The sequence below is a fragment of the Heterodontus francisci genome, chromosome 15 (genome assembly GCF_036365525.1).
Source record: "Heterodontus francisci isolate sHetFra1 chromosome 15, sHetFra1.hap1, whole genome shotgun sequence".
Classification (NCBI taxonomy): Eukaryota; Metazoa; Chordata; class Chondrichthyes; order Heterodontiformes; family Heterodontidae; genus Heterodontus; species Heterodontus francisci.
The window spans coordinates 84573695-84586354 of record NC_090385.1 but is presented as its reverse complement, the minus strand read 5'-3'; the positions used below and the strand labels follow the sequence as shown (position 1 = coordinate 84586354).

Genomic DNA, 12660 nt, shown 5'->3' with positions numbered 1-12660 from the left:
GAATTGGGGTCTGAGCTTTTTTTTTGCCTTTCCCAGGCAATTACATGGCTGCTGGTGGGTGGGGACACTGGGGTCATGATGTTGAATTGTAACATTACTGTATAGGACAGTCACCTTGCCCCTACACTCTGGAACTCTCATCCTAAACCCCTCATTCTTGATTCAGCTCACTCACCTTCAAAAACTTCCTTAAAGCCAACCTCTTTAACCACATTTTCAACCATCTCCTTTCATTCTCCTTCTTTGCTCCTGCTTTAATTTGACTCCCCACCTCTGAAGCATTTTAAAAGCGAATGCAGATATGGTGCACTAATCTATTCCGTTCTGTTTTAATAATCACTGTGCTTGATGACAGTCTGTTCCACATGTTAAGTGTGAAGGTACTCCTTAAATTACAATTAATTCATTGTTCCCTTAACTTATAATCATGATCCATAGTTCTCTGCTCCTCATATTCAGAAAGTACCTCTCTACAGTCACCCTGTCAACTCCATTCATCCTTGAAATGTTCTTTGTCAATTTGGTGAATGAAAGGTCCATCAATGTGTGCCATGTTTGGAAACAACAGACACATAATGGCACAATTATATCATCACGTTAACAATCATGTTTGCTCTAAAGAAAAATTGCATTTGTCAAGAACACCACAACCTGCACTAAGTTTTTCATCTGCTGGGAAAGCATTTTTAAGCAAGTTGTCAGAAAGCATGGCAATACCCAATTAATACACTTATCATCTTTCCCCACTCATTCCTCCATTTTTTCCCAAGTAATGAGAACACATTGAAATCCTTTATCCTTTCTTTATATCTCAACATCTTAAACATAAGAAATAGTAGCTGGAGTAAACCACCCGATGCCTCCAGCCTGCTCCGCCATTCAATATGATCATGGTTAATCAGATTTTGGCATGAACTCCACTTTCCTGCCTGTTCCCCATAAACCTTGACTCCCCTGTAGTTCAAGAATCTGTCTAGCTCAGCCCTAAATCTATTCAATGACCCAGCCTCCACAGTTCTCTGCAGTAGAGAATTCCAAAGATTCACAACCCTTTGAGAGAGGAAATTCCTCCTCATATCTGTCTTAAATGGGATTTGATGAAAGGGTCACTGACCTGAAACGTTAGCTCTGCTTCTCTCTCCACAGATGCTGCCAGACCTGCTGAGTATTTCCAGCTTTTCTTGTTTCTTTTTCAGATTTCCAGCATCCCCTCAGAATCATATTTGTTTTAATAAGATCACCGCTCATTCTTCTAAACTTCAATGAATATAAGCCCAACCCTGTTCAGCCTTTCCTCATAAGATAATCCCTTCATCTCAGGAATTAACCTGGTAAACCTTCTCTGTACTACCTCTAGTGCAAATATATCTCTCCTTAAATAAGGGGACCAAACAGTATGCAGTATTCAAAGTGTGGTCTTACCCATGTCCTGTACAGTTGTAGTAAGACTTCCCTACTTTTATACTTCATCTCCCTTGCAATAAAGGTCAACATTCCATTTGCCTTCCTAATTACTTGCTGTAGCTGCATGATAACTTTCTGCGTTTCATATATGAGGACACCCAGATCCCTCTCTGTCGCAGCATTCTGTAGTCTCTCTCCATTTAAATACTTAGCTTTTCTATTCTTCCTATCAAAATGGATAACCTCACATTTTCCCACATTATACTCCATCAACCAAATTTTTTCCTGCTCACTTAACCTATCTATATGCCTTTTCAGACTCCTTGTGTCCACCTCACGACTTGCTTTCCTGCCTACCTTTGTATCATCAGCAAATTCCTTCATCCAAGTCATTATATAAATTGTCATCTTTGTTGGCCTATTCCTTCCCACTGCCTTTTTCAGCAGCAAGCATAATCTGGATATAATGCTTTATAATGTCATTCCCTTAGACAATGCCCTATTAAGCTATTCACACACAAACATTCCAGCTCCTGTAACAAATCACTGGCATGTAATGAGAAAGAACATGGATTTATATGGTGCCATTCATGTCTTCAACACATCCCAAGGGGGGTCAAGGGTTATGGGGAACAGCAAATGAAGTATTTTGGGCCTGTATTCTCTAGAGTTTAGAAGAATGAGAGGTGATCTCATTGAAGCATACAAAATTCAGGGCTCGACAGGGTTGATGCAGGAAGGATGTTTCCCCTGGCTGGGGGCGCGCGGGGGGTGGGGGGGGCGGTTGGTGGTGGTGGTTGGGTTCTAGAACCAGGGGACACAGTCTCAGAATAAGAGTTAGGCTATTTAGGACTAGATGAGGAGGGATTTCTTCACTCAGAGGGTGGTGAATCTTAGGAATTCTCTACCGCAGAGGGCTGTGGAAGCTCAGTTATTTAGTATGTTCAAGACAAAGATCGATAGATTTCTAAATATTAAAGATATAAAGGGATATGGGGATAGTGCAGGAAAATGGCATTGTCGTAGAAGATCAGCCATGATCTGGTTGAATGGTGGAGCAGGCTCAAGGGGCCAGATGGCCTACACCTGTTCCTATTTCCTATGTTCCTATGAAAGGTTGTCACTTCTGTTATGCAAGCAAACATAGCAGCCAATTTGCACACTGTAAGGTATCACACAGAGCCATAAATTAAATCTGCTTAATTGGGTTAGTTGAGGGATAAATATTGAGCTTGACTCCTAGAGGAATGTTTTGTTTTCACCGGTTTGCTGGATATTTTATTCATCTGATCTATCTCAGAACAATGCAGATATGATACTAATCCTAAATCAACAACAGGTTTATTTCCTGTACTTTAAAATATCTCAGCACTTACAAGATTTCAGTACAATGTCTTTCAGAACACTCTTGTGTTTACTAGAACTTTCTAGCCTCTCTTTTAGTTTCAGTTTCAAACTAGACTTAAGTAATCAAGCACAGTGAACACTGATCAGTGAACAGACTAATGCAATCAAAGCCAGATCAATCAAAGCATTGAACACTACAATGAACACCAATGCCTTCTTCAATTAGTACCATGATGGAGTGTTGTGATGTGTTCTTAAGTCTTCATTAAAGATAGATGCAGGCTTTATATTTGGATTCAATACGAATACTATTTATTGTCTTACTCAGCTACATTGCATGATTTCAGGTACAGGTTTTTTCCTCGCTGGTGTGTGTGCTCTCTGTAAGCCCTGAATGTGTCTTTCAATATGGTGTCTACTCCTTATATACGTCTGATGATGTCATCAGTTGCATCAATGGCCTGGTCTCTTAAAGGTATGGTTTTTTAAGTAATCGTTACACTACATTACATTACCCACTTCTTTTAAATTTAAAGTTTTCCCCTTTTCTTTAAAGAATATCAAATACTTTCTAGCTACTTAATCATGCAGAATTATATTGAACAAACCTCGGTTGGACTGAAATTTGAAACTTGGAGGGGATAGATTTCATGCACATCACCCTCAACACCAGACTTTTTTTTCCTGTCTGGCTCCCTTCATCATCGATGCATGCCATAGTCTTTAATCAAACGGGTAATTGATGAGCTCTCAATGATCTTCTCTGTGGATCTTGCAGTATCGATCTTAGCTGTTCTTGATTTGACCGAGCTGTTTTTTGAATTGTCACAGATGTGAGGTCATTAAAGTTGTCTTTGGCCCTTTCTTCCAGAATTGTTTTAGCGTTGACTCTTTTGAAGGTTACATTTCTATTCACAGCGTAGTTTCCTCTCCGCTATGATTATGCTTCCTTTTCTCTGAACTACCATAAGCACTTGTGTCAAAAGATGATCTAATCTTCAATGTTTTCTCTTGCCGAACCAGAACTTTGTCTCCTTCTTTTATCTCCCTATCTTTTGCGTGCATCCGTCCGTCTTCATCCATCTTTATCCTCTGTTTTTGACTCTTGCCTCTATTCCTCCAGCTTTCCATTGAGCGTGTGTAGGGTTGGTGTAGGCATGAATTGTGGCAGTGGATACTCCTTCAGGATGTCTTCTTTTGTCAGGGAGTTCTGTCCTCTAACGATGTTGATCGTGATCAGCTTCAATTCACTGGCAGTTTCGAAACTTACAGATTTCCCTTCCTTCAGTCTACAACATGGAACTCAGTTTGACTGTGGACCCATGGGAGGATTTGAGAGTAACTTGGATGATACCGAGGACTGGTCGAGGGGTATCTGATCCCTAAGAGGAGATTTTAATTGTAGTTTCTGCTTTCTCAGTAACTCATGGAGTGTCGGGGCATCCATTATGTTGACTGTAGCTCCTGAGTCAATTACTGCAGAGATTGTCAAATTGCCTATAAACACATCACACATGGGCAGGTGTCGGTACCTGTGGTTGTGAGAAACAAAAATCTTCTCTTGTGCTGCGAATACATAATCTTCCTTCTAGCATTCAACTCTATTGACCTCTTGTGCAGACTTCAATCGGCATACTCTTGCAAAATATCCCTTTTTTCCGCAGGCTTTACACTTCCTTCCTCTTGCAGGGCATGTTTTGTAGTGAGGACATGCACCACCGCAATGACTGCACGTTCGAACATGAGGTGATTTAATCTCTGTCTTAATCTTCCTTGACATGCCTCTGATCTTTCTCTGGGTTTCCTCTGTGCTCTTGTACTTGGCGTGTTTCTCTGGTGAAACCTTCCTCTTGTGGCATTCACGGATTCTGTTAATGATCCTAACTTGGCCTCAGCGATCCCCATCTTATGCTGTTCACCTCTTTTTCTTCTGAGACTTCGGCTTGTCTTCCAACATTCTGCCAATATCAACGAGCCTTCGCAGGTTTAACGATTTGCCCTCTCTAAGAGCTTGCTTTCTTCATCCTGCTGATTGGCAGGTCATAATAATCTGGGAGATGATTTCTTTGTCCATGTCTGTGAAGTTGCAATTCTGCCTCGTCATGTAATGGTCAAGGGTCTCATAATTGTCTTGTTTTGCTTGCCTGAAGGCAAAATGTTTTTGTGAGGATTTGTCCTCGGTTGAAAGTATCTTGTTATAGCATACTTCGCGGCATCATAATCATCGTCGGTTCCTGTGTCTGTCAGTGTATTGAAGATATCGACTTTTGGTCCAGCACAGTGTAGGAGTAACGCTGTCTTTCTTCAGGGTATATTGAAATTGAGTGTCACTATTATATGTTCAAATATTGCTCATCATTTGCTCCAGTGTGGCCCTGGGTTGCTGTCCATCTCTGTAAAGGCTGGAAAGACTGGCTGTTGTTGTACACACTTGGTGATTGCTTTTGCTTAAATCTGGATTTTTTTTTGTTCCAGTACAGGTTTTCTTTCTATTCTAGTCCATGTTTTCTCTCTCATCTAGTCCTGGTTTTCTCTTGACATGTTTGCCTGTGTTTGCTTTCTGTCCTTGGATCCTTTTGTACCTCGTCTTTTCTTTTTTTCCCCATTTTTTCTCGTCACCAGAAATTATAGCATTATGTTCTTAAGTCTTCATTAAAGATAGCCGCAGGCTTTCTATTTTAATTCAACACAAATATATTGTCTTACTTATCTACATTGCATGATGTTAGGTCCAGGTCTTTCCCTTGCTGGGGTGCATATACTCTCTATAAACCATGTGCTGAGTGTGTCTCTCAAAATGGTCTCTTCTTATATATGTCTGATGATGTCATCAGTGGCCTGGTCTCTTAAAGGTACGGTTTCTTAAAGGTGAAGTCACCATTACAGATGGGATCTTTTACATCATGGAGCCTGGGTTTAATGTCTAATCTGAAAGACAGTACTTCCAGAAATGCAGCATTCCCTAATTTTTCACTGAACTGCCAATCTAAATTATATGTGCTCACATCTCGAGTGGGGTTTGACCCCACAACTTCCTGACTCAGAAGTGAGAGTGCTAACACTAATGTCATGCAGACCCCCACCTGCCAAGAATGAAGCATATTAATTTTGTCATATGAGCATTGATTTTAAACTGTTGCTGGAGTGAAGAAAGGACTTGGTAATAAAAATCACCAGACACTTGGCTGGAAGGACATTTGCGTACTAACAGACAGTGCTTGTGGAGACAAAGGATTATTCCCTGGTCCACTTAATCCAGAATGGACTTTGATCACCAGACATTGAAGGTGTAAGGAAGCGCATTCCAGGCCCTGCTAAGATGATACAATCCACAGAGCCAGGACTGGTTATACCAGCTGGTCACATGACTAACTGGGTGGTCCAGGTTTTTTTGAACTAGCCACAGGACAGTTTGAATTCAGAAGGAGTTTTGAACTGGAACCTGGAGCAAGGAAGCCTCTTTCTCTCTCTTGCTTTCTCCCAAGCTAGTGGACCCACAGAAGACACATAAACCTCAAGAGAGAAAAGACTCCAAACTCAAAACAAGTTGAAGCGTGCACTGGGCCCCAACGAATTGCAAATCTGACCGGCCACCAAAGACTTCACAGCAAACTCTAAGGACAGTAAAATGGAAACTCATCTATTGCCTCCTACTTTTCCCCTTTATTCTTTTTTACTTTTCTGTCACTTTCTGCTTGTGTGTTTATCGCATATGTCTGCTAGCGAGGTCGCGTCACATAGTCGTAGTCAGTAACCGAATTAGAGTTTAAGATTAATAAACTTCTACCTTTCTTGTTTAAAATCTAAGAAAACCTGTCTGAATTGATTTATTTGCCTTACTATTGGAAAGTGGTGAACAAGGATTCACTGAGGGGACTGTGTTTTTAGAATTAAACTCTGTTACAGTTAAACCCCTAGATTCCTTCTCACCTGGTTAGAACATTAACCAAACGCTGACGACAGCACTGCAATTTTGTTCAACCTGCTTTGGTGGCATCTCATTCTGTTTTGCTTCAAGTCTTTGAGAACCAAGCAACTACCATGATCAACTTTGAGACACAGCTATTCCCATTACAATCACCTCCAGGAGTACACTGTAATAGCGGCTCAGACACATCTTCTTCCTGTCCCAGCTAATTTAATAAGTCCTTCTTTCATCCTTCATGTTATTTCCCAACACCATTATATGTTATGCTAATTGTAAATGGAACATTGCTGGCCAGGAAAGCTGCTTTGTACAGCTGTTTATCAGTACTGATAGCGGTTCCACCTCTGAGTCAGAAATTGCAGGTTCAAGCCCCATTCCAGAGACTTGAGTACATACTGTACTGGGGGAGTGCTACACTGTTGGGAGATACCAACTTTTCAATGAGACATTAAACTGAAGACCTGTCTGTCCTCTCAGTTGGATGTTAAAGGATTCTATAGCATTATTCGAAGAAGAGCAAGGGAGATCTCTCAATATCCTGACCATTATTTATCCTTCAATCAACATTACCAAAGCAGATAAAAGCTGAAAACGCTGGACATCTGAAACAAAAACAGAAAGTGCTGGAAATACTCAGCAGGTCAGGCAGCATCTGTGAGAGAGAAGCAGAGTTAACGTTTCAGGTCTGTGACCTTTCATCAAAACTGGCAAAGGTTCAAAAAGAATTAGCTTTTAAGCAAGTGAAGAGGGTGGGGTGGGGGGGAAGAGAACAAAAGGGGAGGTGTGTGATAGAGCAGAGGGCAAGGGAAATTAAATAACAAAGCTGTCCTGGGACAAAGGCAAAGAACGTGTTAATGCTTGTGGTGAAAAACAAACCATTAGTCCAGAGAGAGTGTTAATAACAGAATAATGAGCAGCTCTGTCTACATGAAAAACAGGCACAAGGTTAAAAAAATAATCAAAAGATCAGGTGTTGCTCCTTGAGCTTGTGTTGATGTTCACTGGAACACTGGAGCAGGCCAAGGCCAGAAAAGCACCTGACCTTTCGAATAGACACGCTACAGCCTTGCGGACTGAACACTGAGTTCAATCATTTTTAGCATGATGGCCCTTTTTTATATTTTTATATCTTTTTATTTTATTTATTAACCATGTGCTTGTTTTTCATGTAGACAGAGCTGCTCATTCTTCTGCTGGGGTAGAAGCTGCGAGATTGTTCCCACTGGTCAGGGAATCGAGAACACGGGGACACAATCTCAGGATAAGGGGTCAATCATTCAGGACTGAGATGAGGAGAAATTACCACACTCAGAGGGTTGTGAATCTTTGGAATTCTCTACCCCAGAGGGTTGTGGATGCTCCATCATTGAATACATTTAAGGCTGGGATAGACAGAGCTTTGGTCTCGCACGGAATCAAGGGATATGGGGAGTGGGTGGGAAAGTGGAATTGAAGCCCAAGATCAGCCATGATCATATTGAATGGCAGAGCAGGCTCGATGGGCCATATAGTCTGCTTCTGCTCCTATTTCTTGTGTACGTGCTGTTTGTGGAACCTGACCGTGATCAAATTGGCTGCTGTGTTTCCCTACACTACAACAGTGACTAGACTTCAAAAGTACTTCATTGGCTAAAAAGCCCTTCTTGAGGTTGTGAAAGGCAGTATATAATTGCAAGTTCTTTCTTTCACTGTGACAAAACTAAAGTGCTGAAATAAAAGCAAAATACTGCAGATGCTGGAAATTTGAAATAAAAACAAGAAATGCTGGAAATACTCGGCAGGTCTGGCCTAATTTGTGGAGAGAGAGGCTTCTCTCTCCATAGATGCTGCCAGACCTGCTAAGTATTTCCAGCATTTCTTGTTTTTATTTTAAATTAAAATGCTACTTTATCTTCAGCAACAGAGAGGTTTAAATGAGGATAATATTAAATACATGAACAAGCTGACTTTAGAATATTTGCTGGTCAAATGAGATGTTGAACAATTACATATAAGGCCCGATAGAGGCATTTTTTTAATCTTCATAAATAGATTATCTTAATTGCACCATCCCAATGTGCAAAGAGAGTCCCATCTGGAGCTGAGGTCTGACCTATGAAAATCTAAACCCAGAGGTCTGAAAAGCTGCAGGGGCAGTGTGTAACTTTATCACAGCACACATACTATCCACATGTCCTGCTCTCTGAGGGCAAGGCTTTGTCAACTGGTTCTTCCGTTTTGTATAAACTATTCCAAATTAAAGTCATACAATTAATCCCTCAAAGTTATGCCTTTGTTTTTGCATAGTTCTACAAGCTAAAATATCTCACCAGAGATTTTAATCGTTTTAAGCTTCTGGGAATCGAGATGAAATTTATTTACTGTTAAGCATTTATAGCTGCCTGAACTGGAAGCTCAAAATAGTGGAAAAACAACACAAGCTTTGGCCGAGTACATTGATTCGGTAAACTCGGGCACGGAAGCTATTTGAGCTGCTCAGGGCATGAGTACATATTTATACCACTAAATTAACTTGCATTACAGTACAGTACACAGCACTGCCCATTACTGTATAACTCTGGAAAAACTTAGATTTTCTATTTGATCCATTCCTATACAGGTATCCCAAAGCAGGAATGCCCAAAATGATGGGAGCCATCAGCGCACTTGTTCCACAGGCACTGTAGGTTTGGCCAGCTTGTTTTTACTGCCAATGTTGCATCTCGTGAACTCAGCTCATTGTAAAGCCACTGTTTAAAAACCGCATGTCCGGGCCTCGGGCAACTGGACCTGGATTCGGGTTTTCCTGCTTTTTAAAGGGCTAGAAGTAGTGGATTTTGGACATTTACTTGGAATCCTGCAGAATCCATAACGTGCGCATACGAGCCTGCTCTAAAAACCAGCAGACCGCACACCCCATGAGTGCTATTTAAATCCCCCATTGTCTCGAACAGCTGATGCAACTGTTACACTGGCGGAATCTGGGGTTGGAATGAAATGAAAATGAACTACATTTTTTTTAAATTCTGTGCCTTGTAAATGTAACGTCGGTTCAGCAATCAATCGAAGCCATGCTCTTTAAAGACGAGCTGGCCATGTAACCGTCTTCAGTCACAAAAAAATGTTTAAAGGGGGGAAGTTACAACACTCACCAGTTCCGAAATGTATGTTTTTAAAATTAAAACTACCGCACCAGTGCTTGAAAAGAAAAAAAAAATCAGTTCACTCGCAAATACTTAACGCAAACTTCAATCAATCCATTGGGGGGGGGGGGGGGGGAATGAAATTCGTTTCGAAGTTTTTCTTTTACGTGTTTCGTTTTGCTTGCCTGCACCTTATAAAGGATCGTCTGTAAATTATTTATATATTCTTACCGCTTTCGAGCCAGAGGAGGATGCGATGAAAACTTTAATCACCATGGTTGAACCTGAATGGATTACGTGTGGCGGTGGAATGCCAGAAATGTTGCAGCCGGCAGCAGGAGAGCAGGAACAGAGAATAGAAAACTCTGGTGATCAGAGCGGAAACAGCAAAGCTTCAAGCAACATTTCTCAAACATAAAATACTCAAATCCCGAGCAGCAACGCGAGATCATAGAATCATAGATTCTTAGAATGATAAATCATGGAATTATAGTCGTAAAAATTATAGAATATCTGAATTATACTGTCTACACAATATTAGAATCATAACCTCAAAATCATAGGATTTCAGAATCATAGACGCTTGGCCATAAAAGGATTTTAGAATCATAATCTCAAGAATTATACAACCTTAGAATCATAGAGGCTTAGAATTATAGTAACTTATTTCTGCCATTATAGAATCATAATGTTTTATAATTCTAGGATCTTAAAATCATAGTCTTACAATTAGAGCATCTTGGATCAGTCTTAGAATTATAGAATCTGAGAATCATGGACGAAGAAATATAAGCCACAAGACGTTTTGTAGCACCCATACTTTCTGAGCTCTGGTGTCATTTAGATTCCAAAACGGTGTCTGCGGAATGCACGCAGACTTCTGATGCAAGCCATGCCAAGCATCATCTTGGAGAGGGTGTTAGTGTTTGCACAGGTAGTGTGAGCCAGACAATGTATAGTAAGCAGATCATGAGGTCAATCAGCATGCTTCAACTAATGCTCTCTCTTAACCTCTTCTCCTTCTTTGGCCTCCTTATCTCGAGAGACAATGGGTAAATGCCTGGAGGGGGTCAGTGGTTTGTGGAGCAGCGCCTGGAGTGGCTATAAAGGCCAATTTTAGAGTGACAGACTCTTCCACAGGTGCTGCAGAAAAATTTGTTTGTCGGGGCTGTTACACAGTTGGCTCTCCCCTTGCGCTTCTGTCTTTTTTCCTGCCAACTGCTAAGTCTCTTCGACTGGCCACACTTTAGCCCCGCCTTTATGGCTGCCCGCCAGCTCTGGCGATCGCTGGCAACTGACTCCCACAACTTGTGGTCAATGTCACAGGACTTCATGTCGCGTTTGCAGACGTCTTTAAAGCGGAGACATGGACGGCCAGTGGGTCTGATACCAATGGCAAGCTCGCTGTACAATGTGTCTTTGGGGATCCTGCCATCTTCCATGCGGCTCACATGGCCAAGCCATCTCAAGCGCCGCTGACTCAGTAGTGTGTACAAGCTGGGGATGTTGGCCGCCTCGAGGACTTCTGTGTTGGAAATACGGTCCTGCCACCTGATGCCAAGTATTCTCCGGAGGCAGCAAAGATGGAATGAATTGAGACGTTGCTCTTGGCTGACATATGTTGTCCAGGCCTTGCTGCCGTAGATCAAGGTACTGAGGACAAAGGCTTGATACACTCGGACTTTTGTGTTCCGTGTCAGTGCGCCATTTTCCCACACTCTCTTGGCCAGTCTGGACATAGCAGTGGAAGCCTTTCCCATGCGCTTGTTGATTTCTGCATCTAGAGACAGGTTACTGGTGATAGTTGAGCCTAGGTAGGTGAACTCTTGAACCACTTCCAGAGTGTGGTCGCCGATATTGATGGATGGAACATTTCTGACGTCCTGTCCTATGATGTTCGTTTTCTTGAGGCCGATGGTTAGGCAAATTCGTTGCAGGCAGCCGCAAACCTGTCGATGAGACTCTGCAGACACTGTTCAGTGTGAGATGTTAATGCAGCATCATCAGCAAAGAGGAGTTCCCTGATGAGGACTTTCCGTACTTTGGTCTTCGCTCTAAGATGGGCAAGGTTGAACAACCTGCCACCTAATCTTGTGTGGAGGAAAATTCCTTCTTCTGAAGACTTGAACGCATGTGAGAGCAGCAGGGAGAAGAAAATCCCAAACAGTGTGGGTGCGAGAACACAGCCCTGTTTCACGCCACTCAGGATAGGAAAGGGGTCTGATGAGGTGCCGCTATGCTGAATTGTGCCTTTCATATTGTCATGGAATGAGGTGATGATACTTTGTAGCTTTGGTGGACATCCGATCTTTTCTAGTAGTCTGAAGAGACCACGTCTGCTGACGAGGTCAAAGGCTTTGGTGAGATCAATGAAAGCAATGTAGAGGGGCATCTGTTGTTCGGGGCATTTCTCCTGTATCTGACACCTACAGCTAAACATGCAGGAAAGACCCCCACCAGTGTTATCTAAAAATATCAGTTAATTACTTTCATGTTAGTTACTGAATGATTTCTACTGGCTCTTTCTGAATTTGTAGAAATGTTTGGAGGTTTGTACTGTTGTTTAAAGTTGCTGAAGTCTACAGGGAATGCTGAAGGCCTTGGTCCTGACTTCAAGAATTCTGCTTCGTCCACTCCCTTCAGTCATAGGTGCAGTAGTTTCCCTCCCCCTTGGCTTCTCGGATAACAGGGAGAGTGATCAGAGGTGATACAGAGCAGGACAAGGCTGATGGAAGAGGGAACAGGAGAAGGGCTCTCAGCAGGAGGCTATATCCACCCAGGGTCTTCAGGAAGCACTTCTCCTTCCTCGAATTCAGTAAGGAAAAGTGCATCAGATGTTTCCACCTGACTAAAGAGTTC

General features: G+C 42.0%; 1 protein-coding gene across 1 annotated transcript in view; it reads right to left on the bottom strand.

The window, feature by feature from the left end:
- Positions 1–10211, bottom strand: part of LOC137377761 (adapter SH3BGRL-like) — a 102059-nt gene extending 91848 nt beyond the window's left edge. Inside the window, exon 1 of the mRNA XM_068047775.1 lies at positions 10033–10211. Coding sequence (XP_067903876.1) covers positions 10033–10077 — 45 coding nt within the window. The 5' untranslated portion in view covers positions 10078–10211. The remainder of the gene's footprint in view (positions 1–10032) is intronic.
- Between the last annotated feature and the right edge of the window lie 2449 nt (positions 10212–12660).